This window comes from Lissotriton vulgaris, chromosome 5 (genome assembly GCF_964263255.1).
Source record: "Lissotriton vulgaris chromosome 5, aLisVul1.2, whole genome shotgun sequence".
In the NCBI taxonomy this organism is placed as follows: domain Eukaryota; kingdom Metazoa; phylum Chordata; class Amphibia; order Caudata; family Salamandridae; genus Lissotriton; species Lissotriton vulgaris.
The window spans coordinates 921231113-921254694 of NC_141693.1; the positions used below are offsets into that span (position 1 = coordinate 921231113).

A 23582-nucleotide genomic window follows, 5' to 3' on the forward strand; every position below is an offset into this window, starting at 1 on the left:
CACCACAAAAAGAAAGCAACCCACTCCGTCGGCACCAGAGGAAAGTGAGACGATGCCTTGCATTCAGCCACTATTTGCAGATTTCCGAATTATCTGTAAATATTGTGGGAAGACCATCTCCTACAGAGAACAGAGCGTAAAGCTCATCATCCTTGCTGGGGACAACCACAAATGCCCCAATAAACCCTAATTATTTCTTTTCTTTTTTTTTTTGCTCCAGTTGAGCCATTTTTAATTCCCTGTTTTTTCGTTTCTCCCCATGAAAAATACAAAAAAATATAAAACTGTTCAAAAAAACCCCAAAAAGTTTAAAATGTTCAAAAAACAATAAAAAAAATATAAAACAGCAAACAGAAGAAAAAAAACAATTCTTTTTAGAACTACCTCCAATTTCTAAAAAAAGGCTACATTTTTAAAAAACTCTATTATTCATTTTTCCCCATGGGACACTCCCCGGTCCGCTCCCCGGTGCGCGTACCGGGCGCTCCCCCCGTGCAAATCAAAAAAAATTTTTTTTTAATTTGCCCCGCTGGGCCCTTTTATGTCCCCCACATCAAACCTAGGGGGTCAGGGGGGGTCTATCCCTGCCCACTTATGGTCATTTCCCCCTTTGATTTTTCCACCTCTTATGTCTCGATTTTACCGAGACACAAAATGGCGGCCGCTCCGGACTGTTTCGAATGTTTACAGACACCTGAGAGCCAATCAGCTTTCTGTGCGCAAGTCGCGTGGCGCACCCGGAGCGCTCCCCGGAGCGCGTACCGGGGCGCTGCCATAGATATATATATTTTTTTGAACCTAAATTACTCCAAAACCACTGGAGCACATATCTTGAGACATAGCAAAGGCACATCGGGCTACCACTCCCTACAATTTTGACAAGTTTGGTGCAAATCCATTCAGCCGTTCGGGCTAAAAGTGAAACCGACCGCCCTATGGAAATTAACATGGGGAAAACACGTTTTGGGACCCCCTTTTATCTCGGCCCCCGCTTGACGAATCCCCCCCAAACTTTCAAGGAAGGAGCGGAGCGGAGCGGGCCATTTTCTTGGAGAAATTTGCGAAGATTCGTCCACCGGCGCCAAAGTTATTCCCAATAGAATGTTGCGGATTTCCCATGGAAAGTAGATCCTAACTATAATTACCTACTGGCGACCGCCAGTAGGTAATATATATATATATATATATATATATATATATATATATATATATATATATATATATATATATATATATATATATATATATTATAACACATTCTTGCATCAGGAACCTGAGGTGATAAAAATACTCATGAAAAAATACAAGCAGAGAGACTTTGTTTTTTGAAACAGAAATATTGAAGAAATAATTGTATATGTAAGACATGAAGATACACAAGATTATTATAATTATATGACATTTTCTTCGCTTCTTATGTGCATTCATTGATAAATAGAACATACCCTAATAAGTATAGAATTATATAAAAATTACTTAACCTGACTGCGTAAATGTGTAGTCCTATATAAATTATGACTGCATAAATGTATAGTCCAATATAATTTATCTTAGATGTGTGATGAGTTTGAAATATGGTGTTTTAAGACAAATTTATTGTTCTTTCTGAAATAGCTTATATCAAAACACTGAATTAGAGAAGTATAGGTATTGGATTTACTACAGAAAAATATGTTATGGAAACATACTATTTAATGGTCAGGTTGGTAAAATGAAATCTTAAAGGAAAATTATGTGAACCTTAAAAGGCGAGTGGTGCAATTATCATAATGTCCTGTTAGTAATCACAATCAGCTGTTAAACATTGTTTTCATTTGTTTTAAAGCTACACAAAGGATGCTTACAAAAGAACAAGTAGCAATACCTAGGACGACTTTGAAATGGTGGTTGTAACTTTATGTCAAGAATTGCAATATGATAGTTGTTTCTGACCTCTAACTTTTCACTATTGTTCCTATTCACAAAGGTATTTTTGACTATATAATTAAATTTATCCCAAAATATATCTCATTTGCACTTGCTAGAAACTCACAAAAGGATTCATCCAGGCGTGAATGCATTTACAACACTTGTGCATTCCTAAACTCAAGAAAAGGTCAAAGATGCTCTCCAATCATGGACTGGACTTTCTCCCTTTTCAGGACTCGAAGCACTAGGAATGGAATAACCCATCTAAGATTTGGTGCTGATCTAGACTTAGAACTTTCTTTATAGGGAAAATAATTTTCCCAATAGAGAAAAAAATGTACATATGCATCATTTTGTTTGTGTTTTATGTAATGCAATAAAGTTAGAAACGCGTAAAGACAGAGCACTGAGAACATTAAGTGCTCGCTCATCTCTGATGTTAGTGCACCATTAAATCATGTTAGACAGAAATGTGTCCAAATCGCCATGCTTATTACTTCCATATAGAAGCTAATGTTCTCTATACCTGAAAACACAGTGAGGGATATTCTCAAAAATGTGTGATAATTATTGCAAAATTAGGTTAACGTAACTTTGCATATTGCAGTCTATCGCAACAAAATAAGTGTGTTAACGTTGTATTCTCAACCCAGCGGCACCATGTGATAGTCTCACGATAACGTGCCAAATGACCGCATTAAAATTATCGTGACGCAGAACAAATGCAAAACACGAACACAAAAAAAGTTGCGATGCCTCGAATCGTAATACAAAATTCAGCGATAACCATTGGCAGGCATGCAATTCCCATGCGACATGCAGGAAAATGCAATTAAAAAGCAACAAAAAAACACACCAAAACCAAAATAAACCGAGGTCGGGGAAGGGCAAGGAGAAGAGGAAGAGGAAGCTGGGGTTCAGTCTGCCGGAAAACTAGATCATCGACACGGAGAACAGTACCAACAACTGTTTATTACCTCCACTGTGTCATTGGCAACACAAACGGAAATATGGTAGTCCATCGTGAGCAACGTGAATGCAGTCAGAGTGTTGAGGAGGTCAATGAAAGAGGTCAAGAGGCGCTGGAATTATGTGAAAAGCCAAACCAAGCAGAAACGTGCGGCCAACAGGAAGGCAACAACGACCACTGGAGGTGGGAGTCCTGCACCACAGGAGGAGCTGGATGAGTTGGAGGAAATGGTGGTCACAGTCATTAGTGTGGAGACGGTGCAAGGAGTTTTTAGTCCAGACATAGCTCGATATGAAATGACCCAACAGCAACAGGGTGAGTAACAACCAGGGACTGGGGGAATAGGGGGAGATGGGCACAATGGCACACATGCACAATTATGTGTAGCACTTTGCATGCCCACAATGATTGTGGAACATGTCCCTGGTACCCTTGGCACAATGCACAATACATAGAAACACCAAGTAAGCCCCCGTTCACTATGTGCACAAAGGGGGCCCCCTCCCTATCACCAATCTCACAACCTGCCCATGCACATGTGCTGAATCCAGCAAAGCAGCTTTTTTGTGAGCCACACTGACAATGCAAGTGACACTGCATGACCGATAGCATGGCTGCAGTCAAAATACATGACATGGTGCACAACATGACACCGAGGTGGACCAGTGTGGATCACAACCTCAAAGTAGAAGGTCACACTATGACACATATACGTGCACGTACAACCCCTGATGTCAACAACACATCTGCAGACAAACAATGCACAGGAGTACTAAAACGTCCAAGAGCACAAATGACCCAAGTCGCCAACATCTCAGCACCGTACAAGCACACAAGTCAAAGGCGCACCGCCTCAAAAAGATAAGGGGCCGCTAAATCAGAGCTTTCGGGGTGGCTCTCCCATAATGCATCACACACACAAAGCAGTCACAGCATATCAACATCAACGACAATGTGGCACAAAGTGCATCACTTTCACTACAGGACAGAGGACACAACTGGTGCCGCTTGTGTGTAGAAACTGGCCAGTTACATCTGGCATAGCAGAAAACTGTGAGATGATAATGTATGAGTACAACCTCACACCCATCATGTAGTCGAAATGTCCACCGTCTCCCATCAAATAGCGAGCTCCTCCAAAACAGTTACAATGTACATTGGCATGCTGTCTGTGTGTAAACATGTACAATGAGTCAACATATATGGAACACACTGTTAACCTGCATCTCCCTTTTACGTTGCAGAGGGACAATCAACACCTCCTGCAGAGCAGACCAGACATCTCTTCAGTGATGATGAAGTGAACCCCCTGGCCATCTGCTCTGACACCCTTCAACGGCTCATGGACAGCCTCTGCACCCCACCTCCAGGAGCAGGGCAGCCCAGCTGCATTGAGGTGACCCAACCCCCTGAACAGACCACACAGCAGGAAGCACCACCACCACGGCTGCCTCCCACCACCACATGGAAAGACACATGGCATTCCAACGCTGTGTGTTAGACTGCCAGAAGGAGCTGGCTGAACAGGTGCGGGTGGGTTTTGACCTCATGGCAGCCAAACAGGATGCCATACGTGGGTGTCTAAGTCCCATCACTTACAGTCCCTAACAGACACGCAAAGGCCATTCCACGCTATACAACAATCCTTGGCTGACCTCGCTGGAACCATTACTCGGATACAAGAACTGTCTAGTCAGATAGGCTCCAGTGATGACAGCACAGAGTTGGCACAGCTGCAGAGGACAATTCGAGAACGTGGAGTTGATTCAGGCCGGAAGGCTGACTGCCACGGCTGAACACCAGTGAGATGTAGCTGGGATCTTCCATGCCCTACAGATCCTCATCTTGCCATTGCTGCTACAGAGCTTGTCCCTGATGACTGCTGGCAGAACTTCGACACACACCTCTCCGCCCCTGATGTGTCAGTGGCACACAGTGATGCAGCCATAACACCTCCACCCCCTGCTGTGTCAGTGGCACACTGTGATGCAACCATACCACCTCCGCCCCCTTATGTGTCAGTGGCACGCAGTGATGCAGCCATACCATCTCTGCCCCCTGATGTGTCAGTGGCACACAGTGATGCAGCCATAATACCCCCACACACACCTGACACACCTGACACAGAAGACATATCAGAGGACTAAGATGTGGATGGTAATGACTCTGTGTGCGAAAGGAGGTTGTAGCATTCATCCCACCATATGGCCTGTTCCTGCTTTGTTCAGCCCTCTGCATCATGCCTTGGAACAACACCTTCCACTGTCCCCCGAAACACCCTGCGACATTCACCTGGACCTCAACATGGACTGCCATATCTGCTCAGGTTACCAATGACACTGCAATCAGACTGTGGACTGAACTCTTCCTCTTCCGATCAACTTATCATTCCCCAAAGGACTCTGGTTGGCCCTCCACTGGGTAACCATGTAATGTGGGGTTTGCATGGCCATGTACTGCTCCAGCACTGAGACTCCACAGAATGTGAATAAAACATTCCAAATCACACAGATGTGTCATGTCTATGTTCAATCAATTCTAAAAGTATCGATGAATGTAGGGACCTTGATTGCACAAAAAGGTACACCCTGGAAAATGACATCAATACGCATGTTTGACCCTGACCCACATGGCGTATTAGATAACTGTGAAGGTGTGAACTTGCAGTGGCCTCATTGCTCATAAACAACAATCTCACAACCCCCCAACGTAGCCCCACGTCCATGTATTAAATAGGGCTGTGTGTAAAGATGTCAAATTCGGTAGCAGGCCCAAAGTAGTGTCCCCCATCACATGTGACAACAGAACATCTCTTCGCATAGCTACTCACACTCAACTGTGTGGACACAGCCTGTTTTGATGGATCACATTGATCCACATGGCAAGAATGTGGACACCATACTCACATTGCTGAAGACACATAAAGGCACAGGTCTACCAGCAACTATCCCAACCACAATGTCTGGCTCACAGAGGTGGAGCTGTCAATAGGGACTCAACCCCAAATGAAATGCGTCAGTCAGTCCCTCCCTGTGTATGGACAACGCTCATTGAGGCACATGAATTGTCATTTAAATCAACACTTATTACAGTTGAACACTAGTGAAGTTGCGTAGACTTCATAAGCATGTGCGTGTCAGTACGGGAAACACAAGGGCCACAACATGCAGACCAATGCTTCAGACAGTAACAGGCAGCATAGGAACATGTAGAGGTGCAAGAAATGGGGAGGCAAAAATGAACACCAATCATTATGGATGGCAACAGTCTGCCACTTTGCCTTGCTGGACAAGTCTTGTGATGTTTGGCGTATGCTCATTGACCCGTGTCAGGGGACACGACTCACAGCTCATGGGATCTGCATAGTGCTGTACCATCGGACTGTGCTGACTGTCTGCCCTGCTGACAGTGAGCAGGTGAAAGTCTCCGACAAGGTCATATGTAGTACTACATTGCCATGTGTGTACTCTCCCTCCAGCAGTGTTTCATATTTAGGAACGTTGCCAAACAATGCAGTGCAGATCTGCGCATGGGACTCCCTCACCTTGCACAGGTGTGTGTCAACACGCGTAGGTGCATGTACATGCATTCTGATCCCAGGCAAATGCAGACATGTCCACTGTAGTGGTGGGATATGTGACCCATTCCTCCGAGATGCAACAAGGTGTTGCGACCTGTGCTCTGGGTTACAATCAGTTGTGGCTGCAGGAACGTAGTTACTCGTCCATGAAGGCGAGCACAGCTGCCTGGGCAATCAGTGCCAGGAGTATGTTGTTGTCGAGCTCAATGAACATGAGGTCGAGCCAATCCATTAACTTGTCCAGACAGATGTGCTCCGTCCACGCCGTTTCAAGAATCCACAACACAGCCTAATAAGGGAGCGCCTCGATGTGGTCATTGCACACGAGGACCTGTGCATTCTCCCATGCCCAGTGGCCAGCACATACGCCAAATATCAAGGCATCCCATGCATGGGTATCAAGGTTACACTCTTGGCCGTGGGCCAACAGGGGGCGCACACATAAGTCATAATCCAGTTAAGCTACCGTTGTGTTGGATAGGCAGACATCCCTGGGCCACTAGAATGTGCATGATCGACAGTGGAACCAGGGCTGGACGCAGGTGACATACGCAAGACAGAAGCTCAGACGGTAATTGATGCGCAACACTGCCAGTGGCAGTGCCCCCAACAAATGCAGCATATGTGCACAGTACAGTTCCACGTGACATGGGCTGTGCATGTGCCCAGGATGTCCTGCCATTGCGTTAGTGGCTCTCATAGAACCAGCACTCTTCTGACCTGCGGCAGTTATGTGGGTAATATGCCACAGCTCGGAGCAATGAGTTGTATGTGTGTGCAACTTTTGGACATATGGGTTGTTGTGTACATAAGTGTCAAGGGTATCCCTTGCCGGAGTACTTCAAGCAAGGACTTCTGTGTGTGGGGTGTGAATATGTTGGTCTTTCATTAGGCTGTGCGTGGTGTTGGAGTCGTCATCATCTGCTATGGTATCTTTCTCAGGGGGTGCCAGCTGCATGCAGGACTTAGTTGCAGATGTCCTTCCGCCTTATGTATTAAGACAAAGGAGCATTCATCTGACTACTGCTTGCATTCTGGAAATGTGATGTGGTTTTTGCACTGAAATTGTGGCTGGACCTTAGGCTTATGGTGCACCACTAGCGATACACACACAACAGTTGGCATGTATGAACCAAGAGCCTGAGTGGCCTTGCCCTCCTTGAACAATCTCTCTCTTTCTCTCTCTTTCTCTCTCTCCCTCTATCCCTCTCTCTATCTTTCTCTCTTCCTCTCTCTCTCCCTCCCTCTCTCTCTCTCTCTCTCTCTCTCGCTTTCTCTCTCTCTCTCGTTCGCTCTCTTTTTATCTCTTTCTCTCACTCTCTCTCCCTCTCCCTCCCTGCATCTCCCTCTCTCGCTCTTTCTCTCTCTCTCTCCCTCTCTCTCTTTCTCTCTCTTTTTATCTCTTTCTCTCACTCTCTCTCCCTCTCCCTCCCTGAATCTCCCTCTCTCGCTCTTTCTCTCTCTCTCTCCCTCTCTCTCTTTCTCTCTCTTTTTATCTCTTTCTCTCTCTCTCTCCCTCTCCCTCTCTCTCTTTCTCTCTCTCTCTCTCCCTCTCTATTCCTCTCTTTCTCTCTCTCTCTCTCCCTCTCGCTCTTTCTCTCTTACTCTCTCACACTCTCCCTCTCTCTCTCTCTTTCTCTCTCTCTCTCTTTCTCTCTCTCTCTCTCCCTCTCTCTCTATCCCTCTGTCTCTTTGTCTCTCTCTCCTTTGATGAGTGCATGGAACACCTTCTTATCTTGGATTTTGTCTTGCAGGCTGTGACTTACAGATTATCCAGGGAAGACCCGCCATGACTCTTCCAAATAGTTGTTTTGAGTTAAATTTGAATGAAATATTTTGTTTGGAAATTCAAAGATGAATGAATGATTCTCTTTTTTCTGACCACACATGAATGTTAATTGTTGTAATTGTGCGACATGAGGCTAATTGTTTTGCTCATGATTCGTAAAGTTGATGTAAAATATCGATAGTAGGGCCCGGGGGGGGTGGGGCTTTGCCAGGTGGCGGTGAGTGTTGTGGCCCTCTTGGGTGTTGAGCTGCATGATCAGTAGCTCCATGTCATCTGTTGTTCTTCAAGTGTGGCTCTGGGCTGGGCCCCCTTTTATGGTGCAAGTTGTCGTACGACTTAACACCAGGTAAGAGCAGCATAAGGGCACTGTTGCTTCTATATTGAGGATTACTAGCTTTTCTTTTAAAAACAAAGAGAAGAGCAAAGATGCCCCTAAATGTGTAGAGTTTATTCTTCATTACTGAAACATTTTCACATCTTTTATAGAGGTAGCAAAGCCGGTGCACATGGGTACTTTGTACAATAATATATTCTAACTGTTTTTAAATGGTTCTTTTCACATTTCCGTACTTCACTTTATTTCACCTGTGTATGTGACACCGTCACAAGCCAGTAACAGTGGCATACTTAGGAGAGCTCTGCATTACGTTTGCACCATTCAAAGTGGTACATGCATGATGCAGGGCTCTCATTCCAACTTATGAAGCCACACAGAGCCACTCTGTGTGGTCTGAGTGCCCTCTCAAATTATGAATAAGGCAACCCAGTGCAAATCACTGCGTTGCCTTACTCTGCGCCCGGAAGGCATTCCATGGGCGTTGCGTGGGTTTCCCATCCAACACCCATTGAATTTGACGCTGCCCTAAATATACAAAAATATATAAACCCAGGAACGCACTACATCCCTACGCCTCCCGAAGTAAGGCATAACAAGGAGAAATATGTTTATTCCCCTCATATTTTCTTCAGCACACATAGAGAGAGGAAAACGCCTCCTAGGATTATTTTTGTGCAGGAAGTTGCCCTTTCCTGCACAAACACAATCCTGTCTGCAATGGAGGCACCCTTTTACAACGGTGCAAAGGGGTCTATGTTGGCGCTGAGCTGCCAAAATGGTGCCAGCTTAAATACTGTGCATTCCTGCCCTTTTACTTTGGCGAAGGGACCAGTGCAGCAAGGTGCGTTGTTATATTGAATTATCACAATTTTATATGTATTAAAGCCACACGTCTCTAAAATAGGAAAAGCAGCACTGCTTCCGCATAAATTCAAGAAACTTTAAATTAGTGTATTATTATTACATATCACTTTATTGATGAGCAAATGTGAAATATTTAAAATGCATTGCATTTATACGTCAGAACGAACTGTTATCACGAAGACAGGTATTTTTCTGTTTGTAAAAGATTTGTAGTCGCAGTTAATTCGTTTGCCGCTATTTTGCACATTCTAATCACTTAAAATGCATTTATAGAAGTTGCTTCTAACAGCATCTATACATATTGTCAGATATAAAATGGACAGAATATAATGCTACTTACTGTCAAAGAACGGACGGAGGTACTTGTTGTACCCTTTCATTAGTTTATGTATTGTTGGAGGAAGAATTTCACCTTCTTTTGCATCAGCGTTCACCTGGACATTCTTCATTACACTAATAAAAATAAAATAGATTATTAGGATTTTTAGCAGCTGGAACTCTATTTTATATCAAGTTTTGTATCTTCTGCTTACAACCTCATAATTTCTGATGATTTATTAATGTAAGACTACAGATATAATTGAAAACTGCTTCCTTTCTGCACGTTCCAATATTTCACTTTGAATGAAAGGGCATGTGGAAGATATATAAATCTGGGTAATCCCATGTGAATGTCTGAAGCTGTACAGAGAATTAGAGGAAAAAGAGAAGATAGTGTGAAGCAAATGTGTGAGGTAAGAGAAAAATAGGTATCATGCTACTAGAGGGAGAAATTGTCATTCAGGCCCAAAGAATAATGGAAAAGTAAGGAAATGAAGGCCACGCAATGTACAACGAATATTTGACAACCATAAGCATGCAAGCACAAACTATGTTGGTTGTGCACCAGACTGAAATACAGCTGTTCATGTCACAAACTCTCTGGTTAATAAAATGCCCTATTTTGTTCCAGACACTACAGTGGGGACACAAAAATGGCTAATTAATGTCTCTTAGTCCAGCCAGGTCATATGATCCTGGCATTCTGTAGTATATTGGCATAGTTTTACAACTGTCTTTGTCATGATGCTGATGCCCAGTAAGCCAGTTTTTTTTGTGTGCAGCAGTAATCAGGTGAGGCTTTTAGTTTAACATTCTCCATTACAGATATGGAGCTGCTAGTTTAGCTGGAGGAAGCAATGCCACAGTCTTGATTAGAGCCCTGACTAAGACCACACTACCCACATATTCTGTTTCTTAGAGGATTACCTCAATGACCTAATGAAACGTGAGAAGGTCCCCCAGCAAAGTACATAGTGCCCCCCCACCCCACCAGTAAGCAATTCTCAAGCCAGGAGCCCGCCACTTATGACCATTATCGGAGTGGGCATCCTGGAGCTCAACACCCGCACGGTGCGGAGCTGTGGAGTCTAATGTTACGCCAGTGGCGTAGCTAGGCACTTTACCACCCGTGTCGGTCTCTGCTCGTGATGAATCTTGCGTTTGCCACCCCTGCGGCAAACTCATGTGAGAGCGGGGGGGTGCCACCGCCCCCAAAATTTGTGCTGCCCATGGCGGACTGCCCCCTGCACCACCCTTGCTAAGTCACTGTGTTACACCACTGGATCACCTGACTCACATTTGACAGTTTGGCTGGCAGCTCAAGGACCCAGGCTTACACAAAAAAATGCACTTGGTACACGGACAAAAACACAAAAGGCGGTACAAAAGGGGGTGGTGATGGACAGAGCATCTGAATCAATCAAACACTCACACCCAGTCAAAAGATCTGGGTTTAATCCATCACCGTTCTTTAGCCCACTCTGCCACCCCAGTTCAGACATGGCTATATGCAAATCAGTCTGACCCTGTGCCTCATGGGAACAGTCCAGCCCAAACTGCCAAGCCATGTCTTCCCTGGACCGGAAACAAGCTTCCGAGGACCGGTTTCTGGCATTCCAGCCGTCTTCAGCCCGGCCTTATGGATTAAACCCAGATCTTTTGACTGGGTGTGAGTGTTTGATTGATTCAGATGCTCCGTCCATCACCACCCCCTTTTGTACCGCTTTTGGCCGCCATAAGTGTGGCAGGGTGTAGCGATTGTGGTGCCCGGGGGTCGAGGGATGGTACTACTATCAAGATCCCGAAGATGGTATGCGTGTGGGGACGTTTGTAGAAGAGGCAGAGTGAACTACAGTGACCAGCATTCCAAGGGGCAAGCAGGAAGAGCCATGAGACCTAAGGCATATTAGCCCCTCCCCTTCTCATGGACGGTGCTTGTCAATTTTTGTTTGTTGAGAGGATCGGAGTGGCGGAAGGTGTTCCCCGCCGGATTCCAGCGAGAAGCTAGAAGATTCCTGGATTTGAGAAGCCGTGATTACCCAGCGTTTGGAACTGTCAGCGCTTTTCTGATAAGTACTCAAAAAACGGAAAAACGGGCTCGTTTTTGTTTTCTGCCTTGTTGTTTAAAAGTCCCTAGCTAGTTAGATTAGGGCACTCTTGGGACGTTTGCTTGTTCTTGAAACTCATATTAGGCAGCGTTCTGCCTGAAGACGCGCTGCGCTAATATTCCTTGTACTGTCTCGCCAGAGAGGGTTTCTGGGAGACGTAGTCTCAGAACTGTTTATTATTTTGTTTGTTTTGTTCACGGACAGTTCTTGCCACACAGAGAAAGACACATTATTCCACGGACGTTTTCTTGTGGGTTCCCTGAAGCAATCTTGTGGCTGACACTGAGAGCGGTTTGTGCCATTTTAAACAACCGCTATTTTTCTACTTCCTTTTTGACTACCTCAGGCCACAGTTTCTGAACTCATTACAGAACGAGTCATAGTCCTTGCAGGCTTGCTGTGGTGTCCTCTATTCACTGCCAGGGTTTTGTATGATTCCGGTGAGTGGTGTGCCTACAAATTGCTTCATATACTGTCCGAGACACCTGAAGTGTAGTGTTGACTGTGTTCCTTACTTTTCCCTAATCAGGTGGGTCCTCTCCTGCTGTCCTAAGCATCTTGGTGACCAGACTCCCGGGGGATCCCAAGGAATCATCGCTACCCATTTTTTATTTTATCCACTTCCCCTTTCCCGGCTAGGTACGTGTGCGCACAGTGTGTTTCGCTTCCACTGTGGGTTCCGTGTCTGGTGGGGTAAGGAGAGCTTAGCATCCGAAGTCGTTTCTGCCGGACACCCTGAGCTAAGGTTAGTGGCGTGTGTGAGCCTGCGCTGCTGCCAATCCATGACAGATTGACAAGCCCAAGTTGACACACCGGCCCGAACGATGAATGTCGAGGCAGTCTTGGCCTCTCTGGTGGAAGGCATGGCCGCCTTACAACAGGAAGTAGCCACTTCCAGAGCTGAAAATCAAACCCTGTATAAAGAAGTGGGCACCTTAAGAAGGGAAGTCGCAGGACTAGTCCAGAAAGGAACAGGAGGGAGTCCTTATATTAAACCTGCTACCTTACCTCCCCCTGGCGCAAAAAAACCTATAGAAGTGGAAGGGGGTGGGTTCTCTGTTCCCCCTCAATTAGCCACCTCTAGTGCCTCCTCGGCTGAAGCCGCTCATACCGTTCATGTGGTGCAGACCGTAGGCGTTCCTTTAGCTTCCCCTGAACGCTTTTACGGAGACCCCCGTAAGTTTGAAACATTCCTGAATCAATGTAGGTTACATTTTTTATGTAAGCCCGGGGTATTTCAGGACGATTCTGCTAAGACAGCTTTTATGATGTCTTATATGGGGGGTAATGCTGCTAGCTGGAACATCCCTTTGCTGGAGAAGAACGACCCAGTGTTGCACGATTTTTCTGCTTTTTGTGTTGAGTTGCGCAAACTTTTTGATCGCAAATCTCACATGTTGACCCTGGATAGGGAACTACTCACCATACGTTAAGGTTCGCAGGACTTGCTGACTTATATCACCTCATTCAACAGGTTGGTGGTAGAGACCGATTGGCCCCCTGCAAAACGCATCTCGTTATTTTATCAAGGCCTTCGTGGTGAATTAAAAGACGTCCTTGCACAAGTGGTACAGTTACCCGACACCTGTGAAGAATTCATTGATTTGACTGTCCAGTTGGACCACAGGCTCCTAGAGAGAAGAGGGGATAGATCACGAGGAGACAATCGCCCTTTCTACCCTCGCTTTAGAGGTCCGATAGAAGAACGTTCCAAACCCTCCGAAGGTCCTGAACCCATGCAAATCGGTGGTATCCGTGGACCGCTGACACAGGAAGAAAAAGAGAAAAGGCGTCGTTTGAAGCAATGTCTCTATTGCGGAAAAGGGGGTCACTTCATTAAGGACTGTAGAGCCCGGAACACCGTTCCAGCCAGAAACCCCGTCCCAAGGATACAAGCTCTAGTACAGTCCGATCAACCGACGGAAAACTGAAGAACCCAAACCAGGAAGAGGTCTCTGTCTTGGGTTGTTTGCCGCAAATGATCTCCCCATGTCTTGCAAACACGTTGCATCCTGCCGTGGCGCATATGAACCTTCAAATCGTTCTCTGGGTCACCCCACAGAAATCATTGAATATAGATGCCTTAGTAGATTCAGGAGCCACCGGGAACTATATTGATCAGGAGTTTGCCATGAAGATCGGAATTGCATATGAGAAAAAAGAAAAACCGGAGTTGGTGAAAGCCGTGGATGGAACTGTTTTATCATCGGGTCCAGTGGCCTACCACACCTGTCCCATGCTGATGCACATTGGAAACAATCATCAGGAATACATCCAGTTTGATCTCATTGATGCCCCCCAGTTTCGGCTCATCCTGGGAATGCCCTGGTTAACTCTACATGATCCAAAGGTCTGTTGGGCCGCACGCACTATCACCTTGTCATCCGATTACTGTCAGGAACATTGTACTCAGGTTTCTTCGGTTCCCTGCACTACCGAACTCTCGTCTTCTCTTTGTCTGGCGGCTGCATGTCCTCTTGAGCGATACTGTTGTGCCACGATACTTCCCTTGGAGTATCAGTCGTTCTCCCCTGTGTTTGACAAACAACAGGCTACCCAATTGCCGCCACACAGGGTATACGACTGCAGAATCGATCTCGTACCAGGAGCGGATATTCCATGTAGCAGGGTCTATGCCATGACCGAGAAGGAGACAGAATACCTGAAAACATACATTGAAGAGAACTTAGCATCGGGATTCATCAGGCACTCATCATCTCCTGCCTCATCCCCTATGTTTTTTATTCCAAAGAAGGATTGCGCAGAATTGAGGCCCTGTATCGACTACCGAGCCATTAACCGTGTGACCATCAAAAACCGGTACCCTCTCCCCTTGATACCTGTGCTCATGGACCAACTCAAAGGAGCCAGATACTTTACCAAACTCGATCTGCGTGGAGCCTATCATCTGGTGCGTGTCAAAAAAGGGGATGAGTGGAAGACAGCATTTCGAACGAAGCTGGGCCTGTTTGAATATAGGGTAATGCCCTTTGGGCTGTGCAATGCCCCCGCCGCATTTCAGTTTTTCATGGACGAGGTTCTGCGGGGTTGTCTAGAAACCTATTGCATAGTCTACATCGATGACATCCTGGTGTATTCCTCCACTCTTTCCGAACATGTCATGCATGTGAAGTCTGTGCTAGACCGGTTACAACGTAACTCTCTCTACGCCAAGTTGGAGAAATGCTTGTTCCACGTCCAGGAAGTGTCCTTCCTTGGGTACATCATCAACGAGAAAGGCTTTCAAATGGACTTGAGTAAAGTGGAGGCGATACTCAATTGGACTACACCCAAAACCGTGAAAGCTGTACAAAGCTTTCTCGGTTTCGCAAACTACTATCGTAGATTCATCAAGGATTTCTCCAGGATCATACATCCGATTTCTTGTTTGCTAAGGAAGAATACGCCTTTTGTGTGGAGTAAAGATGCGGACGCGTCTTTTCAATACCTGAAGAAGCAGTTTACTCAAGCTCCTATTCTTCGTCACCCTGACTCACAACTACCATTTATACTGGAAACCGACGCATCTCAATTTGCTATGGGGGGAGTGCTTTCCCAAAGACACCCTAGTACGGGCCAAGTACACCCTGTTGCCTTCTTCTCTAAAAAGCTCACGCCATGTGAGGTGAACTATGCCATAACAGACAAAGAACTTTTAGCTATAAAAAGGGCATGTGAGGAATGGCGTCATTATCTACTAGGCGCAGTACATACAGTTGAGATCTATACTGATCACCGGAATTTGTTATTTTTGAAAACAGCTAAGGCCCTCACTCCCCGACAGTTACGGTGGTCTCTGTTTTTCTCTGACTATAACTTCATTATCAAATACAAACCCGGACCCCAAAATGGGAAGGCAGATGCGCTGTCACGTCTGGAGGATGGAGAACTGAGAAAGACCGAAGACATAGAAACACCTTTGATCCTTCAGGAAACAACTGCAAGCGTGGGATCTGTAGCTCTCCTGTCGTCAAACAACTTTCTTGAGGACGTGAAAATAGCCCTTGCAGATATGAACGTACTTGAATGGATACAAGAGGATCCAGAGCATCGCACGGAAAAGGATGATCTCGCCTACCAGGATGCTGCGCTGTTTATCCCCACCGATGCCCTAAGACAACGAGTTTTGGCCTGGTCTCATGATTCGGTTCTGGGGGGTCACATGGGAATGTACAAAACTATTGCTATCGTGGAGCGTTCCTTCTGGTGGCCTCAGCTAAGAGAGGAAGTCCGGTCTTATGTGAGGAACTGTGCCATCTGTACACAAGGAAAAGCTGTGCATGCTCGACCGGTGGGACTACTGAGACCCTTGCCCATACCTCCCCAGCCTTGGCACACTCTCTCCATGGATTTTATTGTTGAGATGCCCCCTTGTGATGGAATGACAGTGATATTAGTTGTCGTCGATCACTTGACGAAGATGGGCCATTTCATACCTCTGGAGGAGGTCCCCACGTCTACGGAATTAGCAAAAGTGTTTCTTCAACATATAGTCCGGGCCCATGGTCTTCCTTGTGTATTGATCACCGACAGGGGTTCTCAGTTCACTTCTCGATTCTGGAAGGCGTTATGTACCACCTTGAACATTGATGCCCGTCTATCCTCCAGCTACCACCCTCAGACGGATGGAAAGACGGAGCGCCTGAACCAGACCCTGGAGCAATATCTTCGTTGTTTCTCTCTGAGGAATGATATGGACTGGACTGTGTTACTTTGGATGGCCGAATTCGCATACAACAATGCCGTGCACTCAACACTGGGTTGTTCGCCTTTTTTTTGTCTCCATGGGTACCATCCACACATCCTTCCCTTTGAGTGGCCTGTCCATTCCCCTGTTCCTAGCATCCATGAACACCACGCCCATCTGAGAGCGGTGCTGTTGGATGCACGAAACAGCCTGGCCGATGCCCAGTCCGCGCAGAAACGCTTCGCTGACAGGAAGAGGAGGGTCGAACCGACATATGGGGTGGGAGACAAGGTGTGGCTCTCCACCAAGAATCTCCACATTAAAGGGCATACCAAACTGACACCCAAATACGTGGGCCCCTATAGTATAGTTGAAGTGATCAACCCTGTTGCTGTGAAACTCCTGCTCCCGGTGGGTTGGAAGATTCATCCTGTGTTCCATGTCTCCCTCCTGGTTCCCTGCCCTCCCAGTATGAGGCTCCCGGTAGCTCCGCTTCCTATTGATGTGGATGGTCAGGAGGAATTTGAGGTGCAGTCCATCCTAGATTCCCGTATGGCGAGGGGCAGGATCCAGTACTTGGTGGAGTGGAAAGGTTACGGCCCGGAAGATCGGTCTTGGGAACCCTTAGGGAATCTGCACTGTCCGGAACTGGTTGACCGGTTCCATGCCCTGCATCCGGGCAAGCCTGGTCGACCGCCGAGTCGGCAGTCCTCGAGAGGGGGTTCTGTAGCGATTGTGGTGCCCGGGGGTCGAGGGATGGTACTACTATCAAGATCCCGAAGATGGTATGCGTGTGGGGACGTTTGTAGAAGAGGCAGAGTGAACTACAGTGACCAGCATTCCAAGGGGCAAGCAGGAAGAGCCATGAGACCTAAGGCATATTAGCCCCTCCCCTTCTCATGGACGGTGCTTGTCAATTTTTGTTTGTTGAGAGGATCGGAGTGGCGGAAGGTGTTCCCCGCCGGATTCCAGCGAGAAGCTAGAAGATTCCTGGATTTGAGAAGCCGTGATTACCCAGCGTTTGGAACTGTCAGCGCTTTTCTGATAAGTACTCAAAAAACGGAAAAACGGGCTCGTTTTCGTTTTCTGCCTTGTTGTTTAAAAGTCCCTAGCTAGTTAGATTAGGGCACTCTTGGGACGTTTGCTTGTTCTTGAAACTCATATTAGGCAGCGTTCTGCCTGAAGACGCGCTGCGCTAATATTCCTTGTACTGTCTCGCCAGAGAGGGTTTCTGGGAGACGTAGTCTCAGAACTGTTTATTATTTTGTTTGTTTTGTTCACGGACAGTTCTTGCCACACAGAGAAAGAGACATTATTCCACGGACGTTTTCTTGTGGGTTCCCTGAAGCAATCTTGTGGCTGACACTGAGAGCGGTTTGTGCCATTTTAAACAACCGCTATTTTTCTACTTCCTTTTTGACTACCTCAGGCCACAGTTTCTGAACTCATTACAGAACGAGTCATAGTCCTTGCAGGCTTGCTGTGGTGTCCTCTATTCACTGCCAGGGTTTTGTATGATTCCGGTGAGTGGTGTGCCTACAAATTGCTTCATATACTGTCCGAGACACCTGAAGTGTAGTGTTGACTGTGTTCCTTACTTTTCCCTAATCAGGTGGGTCCTCTCCTGCTGTCCTAAGCATCTTGGTGACCAGACTCCCAGGGGATCCCAAGGAATCATCGCTACCCATTTTTTATTTTATCCACTTCCCCTTTCCCGGCTAGGTACGTGTGCGCACAGTGTGTTTCGCTTCCACTGTGGGTTCCGTGTCTGGTGGGGTAAGGAGAGCTTAGCATCCGAAGTCGTTTCTGCCGGACACCCTGAGCTAAGGTTAGTGGCGTGTGTGAGCCTGCGCTGCTGCCAATCCATGACACAGGGTATGCTCAGACGTGAGTCCCTTGCTCACTTTGCAACTGGATTCAAGCAAGCCGGGCTGAAGATGGCTGGAATGCCAGAAACCGGTCCTCGGAAGCTTGTTTCCGGTCCAGGGAAGACATGGCTTGGCAGTTCGGGCTGGACTGTTCCCATGAGGCACAGGGTCAGACTGATTTGCATATAGCCATGTCTGAACTGGGGTGGCAGAGTGGGCTAAAGAACGGTGATGGATTAAACCCAGATCTTTTGACTGGGTGTGAGTGTTTGATTGATTCAGATGCTCCGTCCATCACCAAAAACACAAAAGGCAGCACAGTTAAAAAATAAAGAACTACGAAGGTTAATAAAAAAGTAACAGTGCAAATGAATGATAACAAAGAACAGCGGTGCAACAAAAAGTAATTTAGGGAAACGCATCAAAAACAATGGGAAAGTATTTTTGAAGAGGTAGACCAGAATCTCAGCACCTCTTCGAGAATAACTTCTGATAGACTGTAGTTGGAAAAAATTCAGTGTTTCATCCCACTCAAAGGTTTTTCTTTCAGGCAGTCAAACTTTCAGCAGTTCGACAATTTTCTCCACAGCAAATCTGGAAGCTGTATTAGACTCCTGTTCAACACTGAGCAGTCCCACTACAGTCTCGAACTGCATGCGAAAAAGAAAAAAAAACGTTCTGTAACATGCTCAAGATGCCAATATCCTCCAACAGGAAGCACTAATACATAAAATAAAGCAGGTGCTCGAGCACCTGCTTCATTTTATCTATTAGTGCTTCCTGATGAAGCTAATTTAGTAACTATTTTAGGATGGCGCTGGCAGCTTGCCGGCACCATCCTAAAATAGTTACAGGATGATGACAGCTCACTCAAGGGACCCCTGCGCACATCGGTGCGATTGCATAGTAACACACACATGGTCGCTGGAACTAGTTGAAGCTCAAATTCAGTTACTCATTCATCAGCCCAAAAACAATCGTGAGCGTCGACGGGGCTGGGCAAGTGTGCGTTCTTCCCAAATCTACCGTCGAAAATCAGCTGTGATGCTGGATAGAGGCCTTTGTATCCTTGACTTTCACGAGCGCAATCGTCGTGCTGTTCCTGTGACCAGGAGCTTCTTTCTCTTGATCTGTTGCTCTGATTGGTCTCTGACCATATATACACACAAGAGGTACTTGAACTCGCACAGAAGACCCCCGCCCATTCAAAAAATCCGCAAAATCCGTGAATCCGCAAATTCGCTGATTTTGCGGATCCGCGAATATGCAAATCCGCAAATTCGCGGATCGTGGATCCGCGAAATCCACCCATGCTTAGTTATTAGTTGTGTGGTTCACTATTCCCTCTTTCTGGGAACCAAGCACTCCATTGCAATGCTTGCCTCTCTCAGGGTAGCGAAGCAGAGCAGTCCAAGGCCTATTCAGGGGAGGAGGTGTGGGCTAGCATTCACCACTCAAAGGCGCACAATAAATAATTGTCGTCAGTGCTTTTTCTTTAGAAAAAGGTTAAGTGCATTTATTACACACCCTCTACTAAATACTACATATTGGTTTGCAAATATATACATTAGGCAGATGGAAAAATGCCATAGATGATATTGCATAATCACCTTTTACCCCTAATGGGGTCATACAAACATAAGATAGGTCTACTGGCTTGGTCAAACGATCAAGGTCAACATACCACATGTTAAGAAAATATAATCATTTTGTGCATAGATGCAAAAATCCATAATAACCATGTTTAAATGTGTTTATTACTGTTAATAAAGCATATTCACTTTGATCAATATTCGCTGTCAACATTATTATAGCAATAAAGCATTTTAAAATGGGCAAAACCTATCTGTGTACTTTGGTATACTTTCAGCCATATTGAATGCAATCATAAACACAGCCGATAGAGGGTATCACTTATTGATCATATAACATGCAACCACAGATCTAGCCCCTATAAGGCACTGTACAACTTGTACCTTTCTTTAGACACCTTCAGACCACAATAACAGCAGCCATAGATGAAACCCCTAGAGAGTGCTTCACTCCGAGCTGTAGAGCAGAATCTCCAGCCTTGGGAGTGCTTTGAAACATTAAGAAAAATCCCAGAGGGTTTCTGTTTTCCTGACATGGTTACGGGGAGCAGGGCAGCTCAACACTGCTAGGGGGGAGTAATGGTGCTCCTCCTTCCTCCTGCTCTTCTGTGGTCAGGGATGGGGTCCCCCCCTCCCTTCTTTGGAATATGTCCTAAGGGATGGGGTTTCCGGGCCAAGGGAGAGGTGCGCCCCACCCTGGAAAAATTATATAAAGCAACTTGTACCAACCCCAGGCTCTGGCCCACACTCGGAAAAAGTTTTGGTAAAGCTGTGGAGCCCCACATGCTCCATTGGGAAAAAGGCCAAAGGTCACCAATCTTCTGAATGACATAGCTCAGAACACGTTAGGCCTATCTGGACAATCCTGGGCTAATTTTACTCCTGGTGGTGATCACTAGCCACCAGGGGCAGATTCTGCAGATCCTCTCACCTCTGAAGTGGTGAAATCCACACTGAGCTGGTTCTCCTGGCTTGCTGCACCGCCCTTCCTCCTGGACTTTAATCCTGGGTGCAGAAATCCAGGGCTTTCCTCCAACTGGTCCTCAGAGGTTGTAAGGGAGCCAGTCTGACTGGCCCTTGGGGAGACCCACTGGTCCTAGGTTCAACTGTGGCAAAATCCTTAGTTCTTTCTATGCATCAGGGGGCTACTCCTTCCAGTTGTCTATGGCAGCCCCAGAGTCATGCAGCATAGAGCAGAAAACCACCAAACAAGAGAGAGTATCCTTGTTCAAAAGGTTTTAAAGGGGATGGAAGCTTCTAGAAGCCAGGCACCCCGGCCATTCCGAGAGTGCCAAGTCACATCTCCACCTCTGACCCAGCCCTCCTGCACAGCATGTTGGGACTGTTCAAGATTACATAATTCAGGAGTCACTGCCAAGGTCTTTCTCACCAAATCCTCAAAGCAGAGTCCCCTTGTGTGTTGGCTCCAGAGGTCTGGGTTTCTTCCTTTCTTTAATGGGCTTGGGTTGGCCATCCCTGGTACAGTGTGGCTGCTGATTGATTGATTCAGATTCTTAATCCCCACCCCTTTCCTCCTCAGGAACTGGGTGAATCACTGTTCCTTTCTCAATTTGTGTGGGGAGGCCTTTGTTTCTTCTGCTATAGATAAGTGTAATGTACCCAGCACAGTTGGGTGTCAAAAGACCTGGACTCAGATGCTGAGCTGAGCCAGAGAAATATGATATTTCTGGATGAACAATAAGTTGTGCAGATATCCTTTGGAACTTGCAGATTCAATCTTCTCTCACTGGTTACACCCCATTTCGATACGTCACTGGTCTTTCTAGGCCAAAGGGAAGTAAAATTTCCCACTAAGGCAGTGTTCCCTCTATGTGTATAAAAAAGTGTCTACATACAAAACAGTAAATCACACTGACTTTCCCTATTAGTGTACACTAACATTAAAAGACCTACCCCAGCTCAAGATCTAATCCTACAGAGTCCCCTCTGCACTAGGCTACCTGTGCTCAGTTACAGACTGCGCACAACAGTAGTCTTACACAGTCAGACCTCACTTGTGTGCAAAAGTGTTCATGTGAAGCATCCAAGTGCCCCTTACCCTTGCAGCATTTTAGGGGCCTTATCATAAAAGATGGACACTGGTGGTAAACACATGCAGTCCATTTGTCATGTGATTACCACTGTTAAGACACCTATAGTGAGGCTCCCACAGTAAAAAGTCAAAAACCAGGTGATCCACAAAGCAGAAAATCCAGGCGTACTGAATGGGCTTAACCCAATTGCAACAGATATCCACAAAATACTTTATTTTATGTTTGGCAATATTTCACGAATATGACTACATTGTCTGCACTCTCGGGCAGGTGAAATCGATTTTCAGCTCTGGATTAATACAAAATTAAGCCTTTTTTATTTGTTTTCCAGGGCTGGATGCAAATCTTGAATAAATGGTTCTGTGTAATGGTTGCCAAATGCAACCAAGCATGCTTCTTTTTGGAAAATCATCAACAGTCTTTTTGAAACTATTTACATTTCAGATAGGCTTTACATTTAAATACCGATAATGTTAGCTTGGAGTCCCTGATGTTCACTATCCCCTCCAATGGCAGGACGTCTGCAACTAGATTTGTTGTGATTTTCCAGGGGTTGACTGCTCTCCACATTGCAGCGAGCTTGTTATGTACCTAATTTTAAAGCAGGCTTTCAAAGGTTCCCCATTCTGTCCACAGACTAGGCTAACTATTCTAAACTCAAGTCTCATTTGAGCTTGAGAAATATACTTCAAGAAACCAAAAGGTGCTCAGTATGAACTGTTTGGGGTAACATCAAACTATTTGGATAGCTTACTCACAATAACCTTGGCACCAATGCAAAAAGTGTGCTGGCACATTATTGGTCATGCTGTTAATACACGAACAAGCTTTTAATACAACCAATGGACAGAGCAGTCCACATGTTGGCTTCTTCTAGCCAAAGCTAAATCCAAGGAAAATAGAGATCTTTGTAACCAACTTGCACATTCCACTTTGGCTTTACAATTCCTGAATATCCACCTTGGGCATCTGCCCCAATCTGTAGAGCCTGTAAAATTCTTGGAATCATTTTAGATGAAGATCTATCTATCAAGAAGCAAAAAAATGCAATCAGCGTGACGGGTCTCTTTTATCCGCACCGCTCGAGGCGCACCTTTACCTAACTTGACTTTTCACATCAGATTCAGGCAGTAAATACCTTCACTCAAGCCCATATATAATATGACAAAACTGTCTGCCTTGTGAAGCATAATTACATATTGATGCTCTTACAGTTCATTTAGACTCCCAGAACCCAACTCTTGATCAATCGCTAAAAATGTGATCATATTTTTGTAGTCTTGTCCCAATTATAATTACCCAGGCCTATACACATAATCTTTGAATCCAAATCCAGTGTTCAAAATGTGCTCTAACAATCCTTTCTTTGCTTACTGGCTGAAAACTTCAAGCAGGCAGTCTCTCTACTGTCCTTCCGGTATCTTCACATTTTCTCTCTTCTTGTCTCCACGAACGTCTGTATTGGATCAGATCTGGGATGCAACATTTTGAGTCACAGCCTTAC

The 23582-nt window shown here is 45.8% G+C and overlaps 1 protein-coding gene across 1 annotated transcript in view; it reads right to left on the reverse strand.

Moving 5' to 3' along the window:
- The window catches only part of LOC147711799 (gamma-aminobutyric acid receptor subunit pi-like), a 488208-nt gene that overhangs the window by 206536 nt on the left and 258090 nt on the right, over positions 1-23582 (reverse strand). Inside the window, exon 2 of the mRNA XM_086920240.1 lies at positions 9789-9901. Coding sequence (XP_086776366.1) covers positions 9789-9901 — 113 coding nt within the window. The remainder of the gene's footprint in view (positions 1-9788; positions 9902-23582) is intronic.